This window comes from Pyxicephalus adspersus, chromosome 6 (assembly GCF_032062135.1).
Source record: "Pyxicephalus adspersus chromosome 6, UCB_Pads_2.0, whole genome shotgun sequence".
NCBI lineage: Eukaryota > Metazoa > Chordata > Amphibia > Anura > Pyxicephalidae > Pyxicephalus > Pyxicephalus adspersus.
The window spans coordinates 96,406,031-96,433,128 of NC_092863.1; the positions used below are offsets into that span (position 1 = coordinate 96,406,031).

The window sequence follows — 27,098 nt, forward strand, 5'->3', positions numbered from 1 at the left end:
AAATATGCTTTGGTTATGCTCCTTTTTCCCTAGTGCCACAGGTGTTGCCCCGTAAGTGCCTTGTAGTAAATACGATCCTCTCTAGCATAAAATTTATACATCATTGAGAATTATAATAATTTCCAGGGGAGAGCATGGCAAGCTACTTTTATATTTACAGCATAAATCACAATAATGGAAAAGTAATAACAGAAGCCAGGTTTGAAGAACCCCATCCATGCAGATACTGTTTGTTCCTTTGAATACCCCCATTTGGCAATACACCAGACTGGCACAGCAAGTTCTACAGAAAGCATAACCTCGTTTTCTGCTCCAGGCACAGTAAAATAAAAGTCCATGCCAAATAAAAAATGGTTTCTCTAGTGATTCAGTTATCTGTGCCAAACCATAAGAAAAAATGGTTTGATTGATTATCAGTTGAATAAAAAACACATGCACCGTGCAATGTAAGCCAAATTGAATGGGATTATTATATTTAGCCTTTAGAGGGTACAGATACCCACACATAAGATGTTCTGCAAATAGCTTTGCTGTACTCAATGTATTTGTTTTAATTATAGTAGCCGGATTTTATTCAGGCCCTCACACAGAGTTACTGACACCAGTTTGTGTCATAGAATCACACTATAATGGCCCTTCTATCGAGACAAATAGAGCCTTTGTTTTTTCCATCTGTGATACCATTGTGTACATTGTCCATGGGAAACCTGTATATGGAGTGCACAGACAGGAATAGCAACACTGTTGTTGATGTCGATGTGAACACAAAAAAGGTTATCCTTATGTTATAAAGAACTATTTCCAAATATAATCGTACTTTAAAAAAATGTACCTTGGTGAATATTATTTTCTTGTATGTGAAGGCTTCAGGACATTCAGAGTGAGATTTTCTGATGTCACAACTGTGCAGATTATTGTTCTCCTTGCTGGAAGCTCTATTATAAGGAAGCAAAGCCCTGCCTCAACCAATATGGCCGCCTGCATACAAAGATACATTGTTGGGTAATTAAATCATGGGAAAATATAGGCTGTGGAGATACCAAGGCTATATTGGTGATTAGAACTTCCCTCACCTGCCATCTTTTTCACCCTTTACAACTAAGTTGCTCCTTAAGCTTACCTCATTCCCCACTCTGTCCAAAACAAAATAATACATTTTTGCTTGAGTTAGGCAGTATGGACACTTCCAGACTTGTGGTCTAAAACCATGCAGCTAGCTTTTCTAGGGTGACAAACTGCTCCTATGTGGCACACTAAACACACCACATGTCATTGTGCTTGCACGCATTGCCGTTGCATTGTTGGTTCCTCCTTCAAAGGGTGAAAAGCTATTAAGTGTCTAGAAGTACCATGCCACTTACAGTAACCATGCCACAAAACCACCCCAACTGCAAAACAAAAATAACCACATGAAAATATTTGCACTAATTAATTACCAATTGCTTCCATTAGGTTGAATAGGAGTGGTTTGGAGTGGGGTTAAGTGTTCCATAAAATCTTATAGGATACCTACACTTTAAACAATGTGCATTTGCCCCATTTAGCCCATTTCCCTGAACTAAATAGACCCACCCTTCCCCTTGATAGATGCTTATTTAACCTAGATCCAATATCCATGTCTTCACCGTTACTTTTCATCAAGTGCTATTCTGACCATACCTGTACATTAAATTCCAACTTCCAAAGGACTTTTTTTACTCACCCAAGGGCACAGCCCTGTAGAACTATATGTGATTCTAATGCACATTTGCGATTAGGATAAGGCCAACATCACCCAAGATATTGCAGTGTTTCCCTTTTATTTGGTTTAGAATGCAAATGCAATGAGCATAAATAAAAAGTTTGCTAGGCTCAATATTTGCCTATTAGTGCCATCCATAGGAATATACATATCAATGTACAGATTGCAGCACGTCTTCTTCCTACTATTACACTCTAGTTATAATTCTGTGCTTGATTCAATGATGCTACAACTGATTTTTATGTAAATATAATCTGCTTCCCTCTTGACATTACTGCTCATGCTGTGGTTATATCCACATCCATATTTCTCTAAATATATTTTTCTATATTGCAATATACAGCACAGCTGTAACATACAGCTCCCCAGCCAAGCACCGCTCTCAGATCCATGATCATTGCCCGATGCTGCAGTTGTAAATTTGCTTTGCTACTGCAAAATAGATTTTTGTTTAATATCACTTGTGTAACCTGTTTTCTTTTTCTTATGTAGAATGGTTTAGTTAGGTCACCTGGGTGCTATAAAATGAAATAAGCATTAACAAGCTGGACGTTTTTTTGTTAACATACTGTAGAGTTGGCCCATACCACTAGGTCCCATTATCTATTACCTCTTATGAGTCCAAAAAAAAAACGGCAACCCAACCACTTGAATGACACCACTGTTATGCCCAGGTGAGGCAAAGATATGGGTGCACCTAAAGCTGAGTTTTAGGGAGATGTTAAGGGCAAAAATTAATGTAGATCCAAAATTAATAATACTTTATTACATGTATTGTACGTGTAATTTCCTGAATTTGGCCTGGTAGCTGCCTCTTGTGTATAGGAGAGCTGAAGTGTAAGAAGAGGAAGCCATATAAGGAACCTGGCATATATGAGGAGGAAGCACAACATGTTTGCTGAATACTAAGAGCACTGGATCTAGTTCCAGCACCTATATTACTGCACAGACCTGGCCAGACACCCTGCACAAAGTGGAACTAAAATTTCTTAGGACCAGTATAATCTGGATGCATATTTATTTTTGTGACTTCATCTGCGTTGAAGTGAACCTGAATTAAGAGGACCTGCTTTGTCTTGCCCAGGTTCACTTTTAACGAAACAAAAATGTTCCAGCGCTCAGCCATCTCTAGGATCACATGGGACCTAATTAATACATGCTTCTGATAATAGATTAAAAAAATAGCTTGAGTCAACCAAGACCCAGGACAGTTATAGCCCCTTGTTTGTACATCTAACACAAAAAAGATAAAAAACAGCTCATCTATGTGTAACTAGGACAGGGACATGCACAAGGGAGGAGCAATTCACATTCTCAGAAAACATGGGGTCTCAGTGTTCCCTTGTTTATTCCGAGAATTGGAAATAAACAGCTGTGGAGGTGGGACTCCTTCATACCAGCTGCTGCGTGCTGGCAGACCTAGGGAAAAACCAATGGTGAGTCAGATCCCTCAAATATATATAAAATAGAAATATCTATTTTGGTTAGCCTAATTCTTAAAAATACGATTTTTTAAAAATACCCTTGTTGGAAACATTTTTAAATATTTATTCCAAGTAAATTAAATGCATCAAGTCTCTTCTTGCTAAAGAGTGCTGTGTGGGTAACACTATATTTTATATTGGACTTTGATCTACAATTGCACATACAAGGGCAGAATTAGCAGCCTAAAACATCTTATGTGTAAAGCTTTGGCACAGTTTGGCATCCACGGTGGCCCAAGCCACACAGTTGTGCCAAACATACACTAACCCGTGTAATACTTGTACAAGTACATCTTTAATCAGTCCTATTCTATCAATGAAGCAAAGCCAACACATTATCCCCATCCCTACCCTTAGCTTTCGATCTTGATGCAAGCAAGGGGTTGGTTCTTTTACCAATACCAAAATGCCTTAATGGGTGGGTATCACCCATTAAGAGTGGATTAGGCACAGCACCATAGGTAACCAGTCACATGTAATTCCGTGCACCTGTGCCTGACAGTACTTATACTCAGTGAATGATAAGGTTGGGCCATGGACAGACAAGTTGGGAAGGAAAGGGCTAGATAATGATGGACATCTTCCATCCAGTAAATGGGGCAGGCTCTATTTGACCTGCTGCAGTTTCTCATACACATTGGATCATATTTATAATAGTTTTCCAATACTGGAAATGAGAGACTTTCATGGGAGAACCAAAGTGATCCAGCAATCCTAGAATGGATCTGGTCCAGCTTTGAAAACATTTGTCAAATAATAGCAAATTATTTTAAGGAATCCATTCCAGATTTGCAGAAGCACCCAGATTCTCCCATAATAGTCTATCTTCTTCAGTCTTTGAGAACTTGAATCACACCCATTGTGAGAAACTGCAGTAAAAGTAAGCAATTTAAGTCCTGGATAGGAGCTTGTACAACTGTGCATGACTGAGTGTAAGGGTGGAAATATGCTTGCAGTAGGGTTCTCTGCACATTGCAAGAGTTAAAGTAGCATTTAAATCTTTAGGCAATTGATTTTGGGTGCCTTTCAATAAATCGGACATTCTGTTTTATTGGATGGTCCACATTGGAAGGCAGAACCACATACTTTCTATAATACATTTATACCATATACACAGTAGTTAGCTTCCAGGATCCAATATGTGATAAACACCAATTGATTTCAGATTCCATTTAATGACCTGTACAAGGTGAGACATGCATTCTCAATAATATGATATAATTATATAAAATATAATTGTTTGGAAATTCCTGGCCGACCACAAACCATGCCAATGGCAATTACCGGCACACAGCTGCATGCAGTAGCTGTGTGTGTGTGTGTGTGGTTATGTCTTTACATGTATTTTAATATTATATTTTAATGTAGTTGTGTACACCATCCAGCAGAACTAAAGGAGTGAATATTCATAAAGACGGGATACAACTTTTGGTGGCAAATACATTTTTTTCAAGTACAAAGCATGTTATTATTTCACTGGTCTTTATTCACCTCAGATAATTGTAGAAAGGAGGGTAGATAAATCTTATTGTGCTGATGTGCATAAAAATTACCAGTTAAAAACCATACAGGAAAAGCAGCCCCTTTGCTTTGTCTACCTTTGACCACAGAATAAAAGCTATGAATAGATGTCTAATTTGTGTCTCTGGAAATGTTCTGAAAATCTTTTGTGGTCCTTTCCAGTGACTGTAGAATAAATTAGCACTGTTCACATCGCACTGTTTCGTTTTTTTGGAGAGAGGAAGTCGTACATTTAGTGATCCGCCACGGTGGATCGCCAAACATTGTTGAGGGACCACTGTACACATGCTAGATTTTCACCCAAGAACATCGCAATTGTTTTTCTTGGGTGACAATTATATAATGCCCTTATGTTTAGCCGTGCTGATCTTCTAAAGTCCCACAGTCTGAAACCCTGCAGATATCATTGGCACAACATGGGGGAAGCGGGCATTCCAATACTGGTAGTCTACATTTTTTGGTTTTTCTCAGAAAGTTTGTAGGGTAAAGAGGAACTTTACTAGTCAGTGGGTGGTGAGGTTTGGCAATATTCAGCAAATATGCACAGCACATAGCACAAGCTTACCTGTGTGCACCCTGTGATGATGACAGGTCCACAATCCTTTCATCGCCGCATCGGAGGAAACGGCTATCAAAGCTAACTGACAAGCATACCCAAAAAAATTACCTCCAATGACATAGGCTGTACACCAACTTATATAAGGTTGGATCCTTTTGGGAAGGGATATCATTTGTGCTCTTCGTGTTGTGTTTGTCACTGTTTTTCGGTGTGGACCATACAAGCAGTATTATCAGCCCAATATCCCCAGATCCCTGTGAGAGTGTAACATACTTAAAAGTATATCATCATTTTCTTTTGTTCCTGAGCTGACCTGTTGATAACTTGTATAAGTTTTCCGATAACGTGTGGTGCTTTGACAAGACCTGTAATGTTTAGACTTCACGTTGCTGCTGACAGATTAGAAGGAAATTGTATTTGATTCCCCGCTGTGCTTTCAGGACTTCTCATGTCAAAATACAGGATTGAAGAATGACTATTTGCCTGCTTTCTGTATCGTGCCATAAAAAGGTTTTACATTTCAGAGTTTCACTATTTCTTTCTTTTAATCTTACCGGTAGCTGCATGCTCTCATCTGTGTACTTAATTGGAAGTTTGAGATGACCTGAAAACACCTTCAGTCACCACTGGCTGTGATATAGACAGCCGGCTATATTAGAAAAGGCAACATAGAGCGCTGAAACCCACTAAAGCAAATCGATATATTGTATTGTAAATTGGGTACTGCTACAGGGACTTAACTCCTTATTAAGGGCCCTATTAAAGTGATCATGTGATGTTGTTAGCGTTGCTTAAACGCAATTAAAGTGAAGACCAAAAAAAAAATGCAATACATACTTGAAGCCATTTAAAGATCCTACAAGCAAGGAAAAATACCTTTTGATTTGCCAACAATGTATTCAACTCATGCGTACTTTTGTAGCCTGGGAACATAGAATAGAGTTTTGATATGCTGGCTGGTGTCATTACTACATTTGTCTTTTATTAAACTATTTAGATGCACTCACTGTCCTCATCTCTACAATATGTACAACTAATTATCTTGTAGTTCCAAGATAATAACTTGGAGGACTAGGGGGCCAAAATGGAGGAGCAATGTCTGTAGATACATGAGGGCCTATACACTCTCTGGTGCCCACTAACTCCATGTACCTAGGGTAGGGCAAAGGGTATAGATTCGCCTCCTCCTTGATATCTTCAATGCAAGACCCACTAGCTTCCCCTCCATCTCTAAGCGTGACCAGGAGAGGAACATAAAAATGGCCAAAATGATAAAAGGGGAACAGATTAGGGAAGGTCAAGGTCTGATTTTAGTAGGAAGGGTGTAGATCTTACCAGATTGGTAGCTGAAGGTCCAAAGGGCAGGGTGGAGCTGCAAGGGCTGTTCTTTTGGGGTTTCTAGGTTATCATTTCAGAAAGTACAGGCATGGGGAAAAGTTTTGCCTAACCCTCCATTCTTTTCCTTTAAAGTTTGTTGGGAGTTAGGAGTTGATCTATTAACAATTGTCTCAGCAGTTTGGCGGACAGGGGGATCTTTGTGGGTCAGTGGATAATTAATATTGTTACAAAATTGGGGGCCCATTGAGGGTATGTTCCCACTTGCTTGTTTGTTGGTTGTTCTCCCAGGAGATCACCTGGGAAAAAGTAACAACGTGTGACTTTTAAAATGTCTTTGAGCCAATGAGGTGTGCTTAAGGACATGGGCAGTTCATTATTGATTGTGTCTTTAAGGGCACCCTGTCCTGTTTGCATTGATAAAATGATTATTTTACATTGTGGTATCTGTTATTTACAAGCATACCCAAAAAAAATTACCTCCAATGACATAGGCTGTACACCAACTTATCTAAGGTTGGATCCTTTTGGGAAGGGATATCATTTGTGCTCTTTGTGCTTAAATGACCAGGAGAGGTCATTTAATTCTGGTAAATAAAAAAGCTCTTTTGGCCGTTTAAACACATATCACGTAATCGGTATCATTATTAAAGATGGGCTGAAGGACCTGGGCTGATAAATACTTTAAGTAAAAAATTTTTTCTTTGATAAAGTAAAAGTAAACGGAAAGACGAGAACCCCCTGGCTGATTTTTCGGTCCATGTTCCAGATTTTCCCTCATTACCTGCCTGGTAAAACAGTTGTCAGCATGACAGGAATGAAGGCAAATTGTTGGGTTGTATCCAAAATGTAAAAACAAATTATTATCTTGGCATACACTTCAACAAAACATGATTACATTTTAACAATCTCCGAAGTATTATTTTCCTTCTGTAAACATATTAATAAATAATATTACTAAGCATTTATAGAACAACAGCAAACCAATTTTTTGACAGATACCCCTTTTTGTTAGTACAAATTGCGTTGGAAACCCAAACTAGCTGCTAGCCACATTTAACCAGTTCAGTGGTACATCTAGTAATAGGTAATCTTTCTAGCTGCTTTCTACACACCACGCTTTAGGAGACCCAGAATCTGCCTTGTAGCTGTCAATTGAATTAAACTGGATCTCATCTAACTAAGAAAACATTTTCCTTCCTGTCCAAGAAAATCCCTGCCAATCTTCTATAACGTTCTCCACACGTCTCCTGAGGAAGCTCAACGACCAAACCCGTCGGGGTACAAGATGTTTTGTGTTATCATTTGATTTGGGATTTTCATGTCTAGTCAATTGGTCGATTATCCCATGATTTTTATAATGGGAGAGACCAAGAAATCACCAAGAGAGACCAAGAGACCAAGAAATCACTGTATATCGATAGCATATGAAAGTTGTTATTTTCATATAAGATTGTTCTTCACAATACAATTCTTATTTTCCACATAAAACCGCAGCTTTCTTCTGTTCTTTCTTCAACAATACCTATTTATCTGGACTCATTCTGTAATGTCATCAATATTTCATTGCTTAACAAAATCAACTTTTTCAGTGGGTCATGTATAAATTATTTTGTACATCCAATGGTCCATTACACAAAACCATTTTTGTGAACTTCATATTCTGCTTATGAAGTTAGCCCTTATAAAACTTACATAATTAATTGGTGACCATTGCTATTAAATCATCCTGTCACAAAGCTTTCACTTATTAATCAGGATTCTTTTAGGCACCATAAATTATCCCAGCCCCTGCTCTGACAGGTATAATTATATATTGACAGGCTTATACCTAATTGGTTCTATGCCTTACTTGTTCCACTAATCTTTTCCAATTCCCTAATCTAGCTTTTCTCAACCAGGATTCCATAAAACCCCGGGGTTCTTTCTCCGGTTGCTGGGGGTTCCTTTAGCATTGATCTACCACCTACACTGACCACCAATGCAAGGGAGGGAATTTTCATCTGGCCACCAATATAAAGGGTTCCTTCTTCCTTGACCACCAGTACTAAGGAATGCCACTATTTTCAATGTCTACTTCCTTTTCTATTATTAGAATTATTTTCAAGATTTTTACTGACATAGTTATATATTTTTATTTATCAGCAGGTGGTTCTTTAAAATTGGATGTCCTGGGTCTCAAATACTCCAGGACATAATATTCATGCTTACTTACATGTGCTGTAGGTATAATTAATTTTAGCAAGGGTTTCCTGAGATGTGAACACTTTTTCAAGGGTTCCTCAGGGCAGGGGTCACCAAACAACACGTTTTGTAGTCCCCGGCTCTTGCTGGTGTGCCCCCTAGCAGGGTCAGGAAAATGATCCTGCTGGACGTGTGCACAGTCCAGAGCCATGGACCATGTCCCCGTATGCATCACAGGCTCAGCGTGGGTTGTGTCTCCGGATACAACCTGCCCACTCACACATGCAGGCTCAGAGTGGGCGGATTCTGGCATCATGACATCACTCTGGGGGAAGTGTCTTCCCCTTTGAGTAACACATGGCTCCTTGCGCATGGGCGGTCCAGAGTGCGTGCAATTGGTGGTCCAGGAGCTCCAAAAGATCGATGACCACTGCCCTAGGGGTAACTATAGTTTGAAAAAGCTACTTTAAATCTTGAATGCAATGATGGTAATGGACTAGTAATAGACAACCACCATTCTTTTCTTTTTCTCTAAACTTCATCTCTTTCTCATAATGCTGTGAATAATGTAATTACCAGGACATTAAAGCCAAACCTCAGAACAGGATCAGGATCTAACCTAAAAGCTGCCTTTGTCTTCTGTAGTAAGTTCTCTTCCTCCATCCAGATGTCCATCCAGGAAAATGGAGAAATCTTTTATCTCCATTCCCTTTCCTTGCATGTGACAACAACATGCCACAATGGTATTTGAATATATTTATGTTTAAAATTGGTTCTCCAGTTTCTACACAAAGGTTCACTAGGGGTAAAGAGTTTGAATAGGCTACCTTAAACAGGGGTAGCAGGGAACTCTTTTCTAGTTGCAAAATGGAGAACTGACCCTAACTTTCTTTCTCCAGAAACTCCATCCCTGTTTCTCGTTACCTTAACCCCTCCTTGTTTTGTCCGCAGCCAAAGTTATGCACTACTTTTCAAAGATTATACACTTTGGGGTATTCTGGAGGGGTTCACCAAAGGGTGGACATAGGGAGGTTCAAAATGGGTCACTACACTAGAGCTCCAGACACTTCCAAGCCACCAGTTCTGCACAGGGGTCAGTGTTGGCTATGTCTGCCATTGGTTGCACCTCAGCACCAGTGTGTTTAAGCCCATTTTTGAGGACTTCCAGAAAGTGCACATGGGCAGTAGAACCTAATGTAAGCAGAATGCATTAATCACAAACCATGTTTTCAGGTATATTATTGAAAAATTATTTGTTGAAGAAACTTCTGATGCCATTATGACAATTCTCACTCTTACATTTCTTGATAATGCCAGGTTCCTTTTTATTTTATGCTTAGTTATTATTGGAATTGTGCAGAAGTTATTCATGCAAAACAAAATCTTGCCTGAAACCCACTTTCTTTAGTGTTGCCTTTCTTTCACATAAACCTAGAATTTTTTTATTTAAAGCTCAGTAAATGCCTCTATCAACAAACAACTTTTTATAGGTAGGGCAGCGAAAAGATTGGAATGTCACATTTTACTTCCGTTTTATGAGGTTGATAATCGAAATGGCTTTTATGGCTGTGAGATCATTATACTCTGATTATGTGTCAGTGTAACTTAATGGAGGAGAAAAGGTTATTGTCTACACTAGCTGAATGTTTGGAATATTAAATGCGATTGATGCGAATTTGTAGTTGCTAGTTGTAAGTATACTATTATACCTATTTCTCTAAGTAGATCTAAACTGTAACTGAACAACATTTAGTTTGGTATAGTGCTGTGTGTTATTACATTGTGTGTGTGTTTTTACACCTTTTTTTTATTCAGTTTTGCATTTCAGTTCTGATGATCCCATTTGGAATCTATTAACCCCTTCCTGTCCAGATGGGCTTTGTCTATTGTCCTGGCCAGCTTCCTGATACAGACAAGATTGGTCCATGTACTGTTCAAAGTGTAATGGCACGGTCACATCTGCACCAGGGACATGTGTGACATGTGAATACATAACCAAAAGTATTATTTAAAGAGGTTTTTACACCTGTGTTTTAAAGAACATTGCTTGCTTTCACATGTAAAGAAAAGCTGAGCCTGAAAATCGCTTCCTATCTTCAAAATCAGAGCTGAAGATAAGAAATGTGAGGTTCGGGGATGTTTCTAGGTATAGGCCACATTAGCAATTTCCTTTAGCATCACTTGGTGATGAGTGGTGTGTACCCTAATATGGTAGATCCTAGCAGTGATGGATGAGGGGTGCTGATATGGAGGGGACAGTAGAGATGTGAATCACTGGTTTAAATAATTGGAGTGATAAATTATATTTAAAAATTGTTTTTTAAATAGGACTTGTTTTCAAAACTTTAATAACCCAGGCAAAATATTGTTCTAATAATGCTTGGCCTAATTTTAATTTTTTTTTAATTATATTACTCTAAATCAGAGGTTGGCAAACTTCAGCTAGCTGATAGTTTGTTCCGGCCTAACGCCCCCGGCCGACCTTGCCTAATCCTGGCCAGCAACCCGCGGTGGCACCAGAACAAACTACCGAGCCGAATGCGGCTCTTGATCCTCCATGTTGTGGCTCCCTTCCCTATTTACCACGGCGGGCGTTAACATTTTTGCCACCGAGGTAAATAGGGAACATTCCCTCTCTTCTGTATGCATTGCGGAGGAGAGGGATTTCCCTTCAGGTGGCATTTCTGGTGGGGATGGAGCCATTAGGGTGGGACTCGAGAGAGAGTCCGGCCTAGTGTGCTCCTGTCTACCCCTGAAATGGCCTAGTGACCAAAAAAGTTTGCTGACCTCTGCTCTAAATGAAACCCCACCCCAACCTTTTTTGTTTTAGGTGTGGATAGAACAGCAAAGGGTCAGGGTTTTCCTGCCCCAGTAAAGAAGTTTTCCCTTACCTACTGTCCGAAGGGCACTTAGATGTCAGATACAAAAACACACCTGACAACGAGACCAGTCTCGGAAACATTGTACTGCTACATTCTTTGTGCTCCAGCTGGCAGGATAAGTTGGTATCACATTATTGCTGTATGTTGTGTGGTTTGGGGCCCATCCGAATACCTTCATGGAGTCTCGAGGAGGCCCAGGTGTATTATCATATTTCTCATATTTTATGACTTGCTCCTGAAAGTTGATTGAATTTGGTTTTTATGAGCAGAACATCTGCTGCCTTTTTCATTTTTCTTTCTGCAAAAATATATTTTCCAGGGAAGTATCTATCATCTTCTATTTTCCTACTAATTAAAATAATGGAATTGAAGTTCAAGGCAGCCTATTTTTATAGTGGGAAAGGCTGAACCCCAGCATCTAAAGAAATATGGGTACGATGTAATTACAAGGCTATTATAATCAATTATGTGCCGGATCTCAGAATAATTGGGAACAGGGTCTAACCTAACAGCTGACTTTTACAGTAAGTTGGCTCCTTCCATCCAGACGTCTATCCAAAGAAAATTAGGAAGTCTTTTATTTCCTTTCTGAGCCACAATGGAATGTGATAACAATGAACCTTGTCACTCATTGTGCTGATATGAAGTTTGGACAGGAGATTATAGGAAGAACTCTCACTTGAAATACTGGTTGTTGCTGGTTAGAACTTTTTTTGAAGCATGTAAATATAACTGTTTATTGTATACAGTCAGTTGCTTACAATTGACTATGACTGAGCCATATTGTTGCCTGTGCCAAAATTATTGTTTCCTTACCATGATTTTGCATTGCTCAGCTCATACACCATTAGATCTTAGCTACAGCAACCCAAACCTATGATATGTTTGAATTGTGGGTGGAAACCCTAACAGTATGTGAGAACCCAAAAAAGGGGTTATCCAAAAGGGAACTAATGTTTTCTAATTTTTAAAGTTAAGGTGGATTTTGGGCTTGAATTTGGTTAATGCATTTCTTTACAGTCTTTAGAGCTTTTGGATACCTTGAAGACCAGTTATTTAAATTGCAATTTTTACTAAACTTTTTCCAGACTCTTACCTATAGCTACATTTTAAAAAACTCACGCATGAATTCCAGCCACTTCTGCCTTCCTGTTTGATGACAGGGGGGTCGACAAATACTCACATGATCACCGGGCCCAGAGTTGTGTAGGCTCAAATTTAATAGGAGCAGGCCATGACATCTCTTTTCAAAACAAAAAAATTTTTTTTATAAAGTTGGGCTTTTAAAATAATTTATTTGGAGTATGGTATGTGTTTTTCTAGACATTTCAGATGGGGGCTTTTAAAAAAGGGCTTTTAGATGAAGAGCTTCTTTTAGTCATGGCTTTCAAAGTAACCCTACATTGATATAAATTGCTAAAGTCAAAAATGTAGTAAGTAATGTAATGTAAGAATATATTTTATAGATTATAGTATATATATATATATATATATATATATATATATATATATATATACATGTGCATTATATATATATATATATATATATATATATATACATGTGCATTATATATATACAGTATGTGTTATATTGTAATAGACTGGTTTTGTTCTTTTGTTTTACAGTGTTGCATATTCGGTACATGTCTCTGAGGATTACCCAGGTACAGTATCAATTTTTTTTAATTATGATGGTTTAAATGTTCAATCATTTACATCAGGAATGTCAAACTTCTAGTATCATTACACCTTAAGGCGAGATGCATTTTAGACCTACAGTTCATGAGGATAGTAGATGGTAAAGGGGTTACTAATATTGTAGGTTCTACACTTTTATAAACCTGTTCACTGCTTTAATGTATTGGCTGATTTATCAAAGTGATAATAGGATTTGTTCCCCTTCTAGAAGTACTAAGGTACCAATAATACCCTGAAATGGCAATCAGATACTCTATCAGAAACTTCTTACCACTTTTAAAAAGTGCCAAAAAACTGGCGCTGAAAGTAGGGAGCGCCATACATTACAATTCAAAGACAAACCTGATCTCTATTGCAGATTTTTGGCATTCTCCACTTTCAAAGTGGCAAATAGTATATAGCAATAAATTGTGATCATGCAGCTTGCTACTTGGTAAATAGGAAGATCACAGCTTTGAATACTAACCTTTAAAGCACAAAAATTAGTGTGAGACATGACAATCTTTGAGCCTCAATCAAACAGCCTTTTCACCACTTGATAAATGGCCCACTAAAATACTACTCTCTGTAGGCTGCATTTGTTCTTACCTAAGTGGTGTCTACCTTGTACATAGTGGGCAGGCAGGAGGATGCTTAAAGAGGCACTTCCCATAAAAGTAGGGAGTATTTTGGAAAAAAAAAGAAAGTAGTGCGTAGGCATGGTGAGGCTTAGAATCTGAACTCAGGAGGCATCTACCTTGAAGGTAGTGGGTAAGAAGGGAAGTACTTAAAGTTGAAGAAGTGTAACTACTGAAGGAAATGGCCAGATAGACAGTTGCTACATGAAGGTGGTAAATCTACTGAAGGTGGTGGGTGGGCAGGTAGGAGTCTAAATCTGAGATGTGTGTCTCCAGAAAGTTAAGGGTGGGCATTGAGGTGCACAGTGTCTAAACATAAAATACGTCTTTCTTTAAGGTAATAGATGGCCAAGTAAGCTTCAGGAGTCTAAGCTTCTGACATGATGAGGAATGCAGCCTTTTAGCCATGAAACGTGTTACAACGTTTAAGGACTATTGTCTGGCTTTTTTTTAGCATAGATTATGTAGAAAGTTAGTTGTATGTTGTTATATTGGGGTGACCATGTTTTGATGGGATATCTTGTTACTCTTGTCAGATAATCAAATTGGTTGTTATTTTACCATTTTATTACTTGCAAAATTTCCAACCCGTCCCAACTTTATCCAAAAAAATAGCCTTGGCTTCTAGAAAAGTTAGGTAAACCTGTCAAAAGAGTAACATGACGGGATATTGCGTGTTTCCTTTTGGTCTGATATATGTGTGTGGCCAATGTTCCTGGCCTGTGATCCCCCAGCCTTCCTAGTTGCCATCCTGGGTTGCAGAATGATTAGTCCTTATGTTGTGAAAATCGAAAAAAAGCTGCTCAGGGCTGACAAAAGGCTGTGTGTTGTCAGCCTACAACACGATTTAGAAGCTGGGCACATTTCTATTAGACCAACATGTATATTTCTGTACTTGCAGGGTGTTTAAAGGAATAAAATATTGGAAAGTGTGCATGCAGTGCATTGATGTAATACATATGTTTCATTTCCTAATTTTTTTTTTTATAAATATATATATAATTCTTTTATTTTTATTTTTTTTTATGTTTCCCTGACACATGCTTAAATTATCCATAGCTCCTTTTTCCTTCAAAAACAATCTAGCATTGTGATTGACATTCTGTTCCAACAACTTCAAAACTTGGAGTCGATGACCTGGAACAAGTATTTAAATATGGGTTTCTGACATTTCCCCGACATTCCTGATCTCAGGAATTACTGGACCACAGGCTCAGTCACGTAACTAGAATTTTCAGAAGGATGTAAGCAATGTCTTCCTCCGTGAATCTTGATGACAGGTTTACCTATATAGGGATTCTGCTCTATTGATTTATGCAGAAATCTTTAGCAAGTGTCTGATTCTTGCTCATGCCTGTAGAATTCCTTCAAAGTAACAAATTTGTTGAGTTTTTTTATACCTTTGTTTTTTTATAGATAAATGTAAATTTTTTTATTGCTGCAGATAACACATATGTGTCAAGCTCAGAAAATGATGAAGATGTGTTAGTTACAACAGAACCCATCCCTATCATCTTCCACAGGATTACAGGTAACACATCAGTATTTGTATGAATGTCATGCTTTGCTGTCTATTTGCATTGTTTTACACTGTAAACTTTACAGACCACAAAGGTAGATTGGTATAAAAATATATTGTATTTTCCAAGTTGCTGACAATGATATAAAATAGATTGATGTTTGAATAGCACTAATGGCTCCGGTTCTCCACCCCTGCTTCATTTATGTATGTTTACCAGCCATGTCTCCTTATCCATCTTTCTTTTCATCTGGTATCAGGGCTTAGTCAGGTGAATTGACTGGTTTGGGCAGCATGGTGGCTCAGTGGTTAGCACTCTGGCCTTTGCAGCTCTGGGTCCCAGTTTTGAATCTTGGCCAGGACACTATCTGCATGGAGTTTGTAGGTTTTCCCTGTGTTTGCGTGGGTTTCCTCCCACATTCCAATAACATACAGTTAGGTTAATTAGTTTCCCCAGAAAATTGACCTTAGACTGCATTAAAGACATAAGACTATTGTAGGGAAATTAGATCGTGAGCTCCTTTGAGGGAAAGCTAGTGACATGACTATGGACGCTGCGCAATATGTTGGTTGATAGATGGATAATAATAATATTAATGACATGGCATCTGCCACCTAGGCTTGGTGATCGGTCCCTCAGAATTGCACCCTGGGGACATTTTTCACCATACCTATAACCTCACTTCATTATTGTGATATGATCCAGTGCTAGTTTTGCTGGATACAATATTACACTATATATTAGAACATTACAATTGCATTGTAACATGGTACCAAAAACCCACAATTAAATTATCTAACTTTATGATTTAAAAATTGAGCAAAGAAAAATAAAGTAAGAAACACAAAATAGGGATGCCTTGGTGTCAAACGTCAAGCCCATTGACATGCTAAAAGAGCATCTCAGGGGATCTTCCTTCACTGTTTGTGTTATCAAAATTTACGGTAATATCTCCATCAGGGGCATGAACAACAACAAAATCATGTTTGCCGATAAGAATAGGGGTATGGGGTAAGGTTAGAACTCGCAATTTTTTGCTGGTTGCTTGTTTCCTTTGTTTTCTGTTTGGTCACCAAGAGAAGTGAGGAGATATCACTCAAACAGGAATACACACAACAAAAGACCTGACAGTTTTTTTCTATTTTTTTCCCTATTGGCTTTAGAAGTCAGAAAATAAACAATAGAAAATACCATTGCAGTACAGCTACTCCTACACTGTTATATTAGGCTTACATAAGAAGCACAAGCATAGGAATTTAAGTAAGACTATGTTACCCCCAGATCTAAATGAGCATGCAAACTTTGCAATAGCGTGTAGCCTTACTGAAAGTTTAATTTTTGTTTTACTTCCTGGAGTCCAACTTTAAATATTCTTGACAAACTGCTAGGGATCTATTACATTGCCTCTCTCCCCTTTTAATCTTATATGATACAGACCAACAAAGCAAAGGGGAAAGCAATGTTCAGATCATTAGAAGATGCAACAGATCTTTACCATTAGGTTATCTTGCCACATGCAGGAGTTAGATACTAAACACAAAAACAAAAAGCTCAGCCCAGGACCAACCCCTGCTGGTATCCAAACCCCCATCTACTAGAGGCAACTTACTTTTATAGTTTGTTGCGTCCGCAGGTGCAAGTTTTTCAGGCAGCAGTTTAGTGTTGTGTTCCACCCCTGCAGTAGACACTGCTCTGGAAATTCCCAGTAATAGGGATCTTTAAATGTACCCCTGTGTTGTTTTAATGAATTATTATTATTATTATTATTATTAAACAGGATTTATATAGCGTTAACATATCATGCAGTGCTGTACATTAAATAGGTTTTTTAAATGACAGACAGATACAGATAGCGACACAGTGAGGAGGGGAGGACCCTGCCCAGAAGAGCTTACAATCTAGGAGGTGGGGGAAGTACCACACAATAGGGAAGATATGGAATGGTGGGTGAGTAGAGACGGTTTAAGGGACAGAAGAAGATGGGTAGGTGAGGTAAAAGCATTGGGTTTTGAGAGCTCTTTTAAATAAACAGAAAAAGGAGGAAGCCAAACAGGATGTGGAAGACCATTCCAGGGAGTCGGGGTAGCTCTAGAAATGTCTTGGAGCCGTGCGTGTGATGAGGTTATGAGAGAGGAAGCCTTTAGTAGGTCATTGGAGGAATGAAGAGAGCAGCTAGGGGGGTATTTTTCTACCAGGTCAGAAAGGTGAGTGGGACAATAACTGTGGAGGGATTTAAAGGCAATTTGATTGAATTTGATTCTGAGGTGAAATGGAAGCCATTGAGGAGAACTACAAAGAGAGGCAGAAGAAGAGGAGCGGTGGGAAGGATGGATGAGTCTGGCTGCAGCATTCATAATAGATTGAGAGTCGGATTAGTGGAATACCAGAGAAGAGGCTGTTACAGTAGTCCAGACGAGATAGAGTGATAATAAGAGTATGTACAAAAAGTTTTGTGGTCTCTGCGAACATGTAGTGACAGATGAATGAGATAGAAAATCGAATTTTTTAGTACTCAGGATTTTTTGTACCCATTAATCCTTTTCATTGCATTCACCGAATGACACATCGCTCCAACCCCTTTCCCCCAGTTGTTTCATATAGCCGGGTATTTATTAGTTTCATCATGCTTTAATTAAATCAGATGCTGAACAGATGGAGGGTTTGCCAACAGTCAAAATCCAAACATCTCCACTGTGTCCCTTAATGAACCAGTGGGACTTTAATCTGTTAATTTGCCATTGTTTTAGGATGGATGAAATGTGTCAGTAGATTTATGAATACATTCACCTAATAATAAAAGAAAACTCTGGATTTGTTGTGGCACCTTATCAGAGCCCCATCCTATGTGGCCTACCTTAAATGTTCTTTTTACATTTCTATTGTTTCACATTGTCCTGATATACCTATAGCCTGCAAACTGTATCCTATATACATACAATATAAACACAGTAAGCCTCTCTTCTAAGTTACTGTGTAATCTTTTTTTATATTCAGTACCTAATAAAACAGAATTAGGTACCTTGGTTTGAATACAAACTTGGCAGTGAGACAGTAGGAACAATGAAAAGTCATATAAAAAGCTGCTAACCAGATGTGACAATCAAATGACTTATAAAAAAGACAAACAAACATTCTCTACAACTATACTGCAATGGAACAAATGGAATGCATATTTTTTAGGCTGTTAGATGTTTCAAGTAATTTTGCTTTTTTTTAGAGGGTAAATAATGTAATCTGGTAAATGAAAGTGATGGGGCTTGGAGCCTGGAGTACAGAGGGCCTGACATGCAGACATGAATGAAAGGTTGTACCACATTTATTATCATGGTATATATTTACTATTATTACAGCAATTATATATTTATATCTATTACTGGTACCAGGTAATGATGCTGGTATACAAATCTGCAATGTCTGATCCTCACCCTATTTCATTAAACCCCGTCTTTTCATTAGAAGTGCATAACACTCAGATGGTATAATTGAAGGAATTACTAATGGTACAATAAAACGTTTGCAAAGTTTTGCTTTGTGTGGGTAGTGTTTTAGGGAAAATATCACTAACTGTAAAGTAAATCAAATAACTTGCTACAACTAAATTTCTTGACTGTGGCAAAACATAGTTATGCAGACTTGCATTCCCTCCCCACCTATAAAACCCCATAACCCCCCCCCCCCATTTAATACCCCAATCTACAACTTTAATTCTTAACCTCCACTCAAAATAAAGACCACACCATATGTTGGCAAAATGGCCCATAGGCCTTTTTTTAACAAAATACTAACTAATTAACTTTATTATCAAAATACCATTATAAATAACAATATAAAAAAATAAATAATGCAAATATATAACCAATAAAATCATAACATAAATACAATCAAATATCAACAAATTGATATACACATAATAATTAGAACATTAAATACCAATTAAACAATAACCATACCATAACAATGCTGATTTCCCTGAATTATTTGCTTACAGGTTGCTGGTCCTCGAAGGCCACCATATTACCTTTTTGAGATCTGCACCTTAAAAAGACAATTGCTCCCAGCCGCCCATACTCCCAGCTCGGGAACACATATATACTATTCCTGTGAAGACCCCCCAAAACAATTTACCAACCATTAACCAAACCAGGGACTCCATACCATAGATGGGTCCCTAAAACTATAATTATTACCAACTAGCACAGTACCCTCTAGACCTCAACCGTCCACACTAATGACCAACTCCCCACACTGCCACCTAACACTACTAACAAAAACAAAAAGGAGGGTGGGTGGGAAAAACTTCCCTGTAAGCTGTCTCTCCCTGAAAAGACCCTTACTTCTTCTTCCTGACCTTTACACCTTCCCCCCCCCCTCCCATGCCTCTTTCTCTTTACCCCCTCCCCGCCCTGGGCTCGCTTCTGACCAAAAACCTAACCCTATGCTGTCTGCTCCTTGTCTGCCCATTCATGTCGGCCTTTTCCCTATGCTCCTTTCCTCGCATGTTACAGGTCTTTAGGGATTAAACTTTCTTTAAGGTTTTATGTTCGTACTTTCCAAATGCTCCCATTTACCTGTATAGGAGTGCTTAGGAAATCTTTTTTTGCATGCGTTCTCAAGCAATTGCATCTGGGTGCCCTTGGGAGGTCAGCCGCTTCTATTGACTTGATTGGTGGCACTTGACGATACAAAAAAGGGTTTTTCAAACACAGTGGTTGACCTTAAAAACTGTTCCTAGGCCCAAGAGTGTTCCTATGAAGTGCTCTAAGGAGTTCAGGTCTTACATGTTCCATAAGCAAACATGACCAGTTCTTCGGGGATGGTATGGAACATACCTGATTGAGTTTCTAAAGCTTAAGTAGCCTTGTTGTAGTGAATAGTGCATTCCATCAATAGCTGCCCCCTTGCATTTCAACTAGGTCTGAGATTCTTTTATAACACTAAGCACTACTATTTCCTTGGCAGTGGCCAAATACCAACAGAGAGTTCCCAATTTTTACACCAAAGTGCAAGCCAATAACCTACATTATGATTCCCAAATGTGCCAAGGAAAGCTGACCCATAACCTAGCAGACCTGTAAAGGGAACCTGTCTTTGCTTTGCAGGTTTACTGCTGTATTCAATAGAAACTCCCAGTTCTTCTCAATTACTAAATTGATTTATTTCTACAAAAAAGACATTAGGTTAATGTGCTGTATATGCATGCTGAAATAAAAAAAATATTAATGTGTTTAAAAGATTGCTTCAAATACTGCTTAAATCTGCGGTTTTAAATAAAAAATTATCTGATGATACTGCAATGAAGGTCCTTGATTTTGGTTATGGTAACAACACTCCCCTGCAAGTGGCTATTTGAGCACACTTTATGGAAGCCAGATTTTCATCCACACATTACTTTTACACACATACCTTGAGTGCATATATCAGTTTAATGTGTCTGAAGTTTAAAGATCTGTTATCAGTGTTCACAATTTACAAGGCCTGATCACAGCACAAAGTTTTATACTTCTTTACACGAGCCATTTATTTTTATGCTATGCAAAATATACATTAAGTACATTCAGATACACACATAAAACTGACCATAAGCAATGTATCATATTCACGGCTCAAGGTTCAGCGATAAAATGTGTATATGTTTGCAAATTTGTGTTACACAAAACATATAAATCATTTCTGTCAAGATCACATATAGAAGCAATGCATAGAATACAGCAGAGATGGACAAGTCAGAAACTTTCATTGTTAAATAACAAGATGCAAAATCTTTAAAACATAAATGCCTAGATCACTCTTTCTTTGCCTTTTTAACGTGGGGGAACCCTTGAAATAACTTTCAGTAAATCCCTTCTATATTTACGTTATCCACAGCTCACAGTATATTGGCATGGTGGTCATTTGGAAGAATTCCTCTTTCATGGGCATTGGGAAGAATGTCATCCTTACAGATAGTCAAAAAGATTATTGGTGTCACCTAAACTGACCTGGGAGGCACAAATTACTAATTGCTCATGGAACCTTTAGCAACCTCCTAAGGAACCTCAGTTGAGAAACACTGGTCTAGTTAAAAACAAGATCACTGAGAACAGACTACTTGAAAAAGTCTTTGGACTTGAAATTCTGATGGTACTATGGAAAACTGGTTTAATGTAAGGATTCATTTTAACAGGGAAGGACATCAAATTTGCAAAACGGGGGGAAATATGCAGGTGTGTAATTCTTGCAGCCACTCTGTTACCACCAATGCCAAGCATTCCTTCTTTTTTGGGACTTGTCATCTTCTGCTTTTGGGCATTTGGTGGCCACAGATTGTGCATCTGTACATCTCTCCTGAAGTTACATTGTCCAAACACCCAGCTCCTACTTTCACTATCTTACAGATGCCGAGAGCGTATACTGCACTGCACATGCAATTCTGCAAGTAGAACTTGTATGGGGAGCAGGGGACATATTTTCCTTGAGTCCCAAGATATGTTAGGCTGGGGGTTCTGGATCAACATATGCCATAGGCGGTATACAAGAATATGCTTGTTAACAAACTGAAGTTTTTGGCAGATGAGTTAAACAACTTTTTGTTTCTACCAAAAAACGCTATTTTTTCAAATATGATCTTTGTACTCTCTTGATAAATAAAATTGCTCAAATAATGTGGACATAAAACTTCAGTACTTTTTCTGTTCTTTTTATTTTTTGAATATTGCTATTGTAATTATAGTTTACTCCCTTCTCTATTTCTCCTTCAGCTTTGTAGTAAAATAATAGCTACTATAATAATCCCAGAAGGTAATTATCTTAATGTTCAAAAGAAGTATGCAGAGTTCGGTTAGTTCTGTTTCCATAAACAAAAATGTTTTAGATGTTATAAAGGTTGTCTTTGTAATATAAGAGGCTTTTTCATTGTAACAGTCAAGGCTGTTTATTCTTATATGTTCCTTTAGAAATCATTAGTAAAGCTGTCATGGGAGATATATGGTGACTGCCACTGGTGACCTCTGAGATCGTCTGATTGCTATGCTGACCCCAATAGCTTCCGCTTTCTCTGACACTAAAAGGTACAAGTATGGGGATCAGAGTGGTTAGGGAAAAGTTTGAAGTAATAAATTTCCTATCAAGAAAGTTCTAAGAACATATGTTGGGCTGGTGGTCCCCAGTTTTACTCCCCCCAACTTTAACTTTCAGTCAATGTAAAATGATGGGCAATATATACCTACCTAAAATCCAACAAGACCCACAAAAACCTTCTGGGGTGACCTGGCCAAATTCTGAGGGCCCCAAAGGAAGTTCATCCTGGAAAATGTACTTTTTACCATGGCACAGTGGTACAGTTTTGTTGGACCACAAACATCTGTCCTTTGAGAGGGATAAAAGAAAGTCTCTCCGTGGCTTCATTGTTCTCCCAGGCCAAAGGGTTCCAGTCCTTTCTGGTCCAATGCTGGCATCGACTATGCATAATGAATAGTGCTGTACCCTTACGGAAAGTGTAAGGCTCCATCTAAGTCTATAGGGAGATAGTTGAATTATGAAAAAGGGAGGATGATGATGGCAGGAAGGTGTCAGTCTAGACAATGGAAAAATTGTTACAATAGTGTTTAAAGAAAAACTGGAAATAGTTGTTACAGGGAACTTGTGATTATCAAATTATCAAAGAGGAACAGTTTTGTGGAAACCAGGCCATGGAACTATTCATCACTTTATCAGGTCATTCATCAAGTGATAAATGCCCACCAATGTAACCTAAGACCACTTTATCTAAATAGTAAAACGTTTTGTTCTTTGCCCAAATATTACACCTATCTCTTACTACTCACTGATAATACAGTGTTCTCCCTAGCCCCCTTTTTTTGAGTGGTTACTGAAAAGTTGGGTCACTGTAGAAGGGCTGCCACCCACCTAAAGCGTCTTCCCAAATGGGGCGAACACTGTAATATATGGTAGTTTTTCTTAACTAGGTTAGGAGTTTATATCTTCATCCAGATACACTAACAATGTCCCTATCTTGAAAAGGCACAAGTTGTATTCAGAGAGTGACAGGGACACTTTAATTACAAAAGTGGCATTTAGCCAGTTATTGTTCACTTGGCATCCATCAAGCGTGTTATATTTCGTGAGAACAGTTCATTACAGATGAAGGTCTTGCTATCAGTCTGTCCTTAAAGCAGCATTAGGCTTAAATTTTCTGTTATCAATCACAATGAAAAAACAGCCAAAGTGGTGGTATTTTTTTTTTCTTTTTTTTACTTGCTCCACTGGGTTGAAGTAATCCTGCAATTTATTATATTCTGTACGCTGTCACAAGGGAAGCACAAAAAGCTTTCATATTCCTCTCTGATGTCACCAGAATACCTTGAAATGCACATAACTCATGCCACTCTCTGCCTTTGTAAATGGGTAGGCTATAGAGATAAATAGCCTTCTATCTATTCTATTCAAAGGGGAATATCAACTTGTACCATGCTGCTTTAAAGGTGACCCAATTACCAAATATGAATCCTTGTGTTTTAATTTTAATAAAAGCAATGCCCATTTGCACTGTTTTCTGAAGCCTTGGAACATGGATTGTCCTCCTTTTCACCTCCTAACCACTAGCAGATTTAAATGTTGTACAAACTTTAGGAACCACTCATCCTGGTGAATGTTTAATGCAGGGGTCAGCAAATTTTTGTGGCCACTAGGCCATTTTAGGAGGTCAAGAGGGCACACTAGGCCGGACTCTCTCTCGAATCCCACGTTCATGGCTCTGCCCCCACCAGGAAGGCCCTGAAAGAAAATCCCTCTCCTTTGCAATGCATACAGAGAAGAGGGAATGTCCCCTTACTACTGCGGCAGAAGTGTAGAAATGTATTATTTTCTAATTATTTACTACTACTAATTAAAAATATTAAGGAACTTATCACAGCTGGAACAGCGAACATCAAAGTTGGATCAGACTATACTCAGATACCCAGTTTATTTAATAACCGTTCTTACATTTAACCTTTACATTAACCCTCTCCTTACTGAAGTCTTCTTATTTATGCACACTCTGCTAAATCCACATAGTCCACCCCACAGGAAGCTGCAAAGTCCTGGAGAACGAGTCCTGCATCCGGTCCGGGGTATCTGTGAACACACTGGGGGCTGAAGTCACTGCATTGAAGCAGGCACGCCTTGTGGGGCATGTGTTCCTGTCTTTAAAGCAGAACTGTATGAAAAATAATAATTACCTTCACTTCTACAGAGTCCTTCATACATGGCCTCAATTGGGTTCCACGCCTCCCTTGAATCTCCCTTTGTTCTGGCATGGAAGAAGTGCCAGGCAGCACCATCTACTTCCTTCTTCTTTCTTCTCTACTTCCTTCTTCTTTCTTCTCATCACCTGATCTCATCACTGTGCATGTGTAAAATCGGCGTGGGCATGGGCAAAAGGAGTAGCCCAAAGCCTTCTAGAATATTGCACTCCCATTCAGTCTTATTAATGCCGTGGCAGAAAAGACAGGAGGGACTTCCCCCTTTGTTAATTGATTTTTTTTGGCGGGGGGGGGGCTGGTAAAAAAAATAAAACTTTTTTTTACTGATATAAAAGAGGTATCCGCTCTTTTATGTAAAGTAACATTTTTGGTGATAGGTCTACTTTAAATAAGTCCAACCCGATAACTGCTTTAGAAGCTGCATGTAGCGTCTTCCCAGGGGCAGTGGTTTCCTGACATGAGGAGACGATAATGCACTGCAGCCTCGCCTTATTCATAAGACTGGAAAGACAGAAATGCAATTCCTTTGTCATGTTTTATAAAATACTTATATGTCCTATATGTATGTCTTAAGCTTATTTAGCTGTTTGTCTGGATTCATCTTTAAAGAAACCAAACAGAAACATATTGTGTACCAAAAAGAAGTGGATATTTTCAAGTCTGGACATCAGGGATACCAGAAGGGCAAAAGATTACAACGAGAACAAAATGTACTGGCACATTGGATTCTAATTGTTAATCTAATTTCCTCAAGGAAAGATATATACAGAATGGTTGAAGAAAAGCCTGAAGAAATGATCAGGCAGGAGAGAAGTGTAATAAGAAAGGAATAGTTGCAGTTTGCAATGATAATACAAAATAGAAGAACACTACAAGACCTTTAAATAAATCTGTCTAGAAAGATGACCACCTTAAACATTGAATCCAAAAATCATTTATAAAAAGGAATCAAATTTAAAGGATGATTTTTTCATTTCGGGTGCAATAGATAAGAAACAGAAAAAACAACACACTCATTATATTATGATTTGTATGCATGGTAGAAAGATATAGCTTCTAGAAAAACATTGAGGGACAAAAGAAAGAAAAGTGATTTTGTGTCTAAATATTTTGAGATAATGAAATTTTGCATTGTGAATTTTTGTAGAATGCAATATGTTTTGAGAAATAATATCATCCCATCATCATCATAAAAAAAAACCTTTAACGTTTTGGGGAGCAGCAGGGACATTTGTGCATGTGATGTCTCTGTTGGCTTCCATTGCCAATCAACAATTTTGGGGCAAGCTGACAATGGGAACTTACATGCACACTGTGCATAAGCAAGGCATGGTAGAATGCTGATGCTGATTAAGGTATTAACAGCCTGTGGTTAGAGTTGTCACCTCGTTGCAGGAAACAAAAAAAATGATTAATAGGATCAACAGGTATAGCATTTATGGAACAGCTACCAAAAAAAATTGCAATACTATAAAAAAAAGACAAAATATGATAATTTTTATTTAAGTTTTACATACATTTCAAGCACATGACAATAAACTCTCAAGCAAAACAAAGGCTGTCTCCATTTATATATAGTGGGGCTAATTTATTAAAGCTGTCCAAGGCTGGAGAAGATAGACTATCATTGGGGAAACTGGGTGAACTGCAAAACCTGGACTGGATTTCCTAAAAATCATTATCAATTCTAGTACAGATCTATTACAGGTTTTCTGGATCACTCAGATGAAAGTCTATCTTTCACTATCTTGGAGAGCTTTATTAATTCAGGTCTAGTGTCTCTTACCTAAACCTCTTATATGGGACAAAAGATAGGGGATGGGGAATAGCAGGGGAAACATTCTTTTATTCAATAAGCCTTTTCACTAGTGTGTGTAAATTTTACTTTGAGCTATTGAGCTCTGTAGCACACAGCAATCATAAAGCACAGGATATACAAAGAAAATATGTTAACTTGTGCCTTACATAACATACATTTGCAACATAGATTTTGTGTTGTTTTTAGGAAAGATGGAAAGTTTGCATGTGAGTAGCCCCAATTCATTCCACCATTATGAATTGTTTGGGGAGTTTTGCAAGTTGCCAACATCTGCTGAACCACTGCTGTCTGATGGAATTGCTGGACCATTGCAAAAGCAATACAAAGCAAAGTAAAGTGATACAAATGCATTGAGTTTTTTATGTGTGTCGTAGAATATTTTTATTATGGTATGGAAGAAGAGTTAGTTTTGCAAAGGGTTTAGAAAGCTTCAATGAAAGCCTTTTCTTTACAGCCATTTGAACAATGACCTAAAACTCACTGTGCAGGAAGTACATCATGGATTTGTAATAAACCA

The 27,098-nt window shown here is 38.2% G+C and overlaps 1 protein-coding gene across 1 annotated transcript in view; it reads left to right on the forward strand.

The window, feature by feature from the left end:
• PARP8 (poly(ADP-ribose) polymerase family member 8) overlaps positions 1-27,098 on the forward strand; it is a 139,833-nt gene that overhangs the window by 50,779 nt on the left and 61,956 nt on the right. Inside the window, exons 3-4 of the mRNA XM_072416682.1 lie at positions 13,333-13,370; positions 15,466-15,552. Of these exons, the coding sequence (XP_072272783.1) occupies positions 13,333-13,370; positions 15,466-15,552 (125 nt within the window). The remainder of the gene's footprint in view (positions 1-13,332; positions 13,371-15,465; positions 15,553-27,098) is intronic.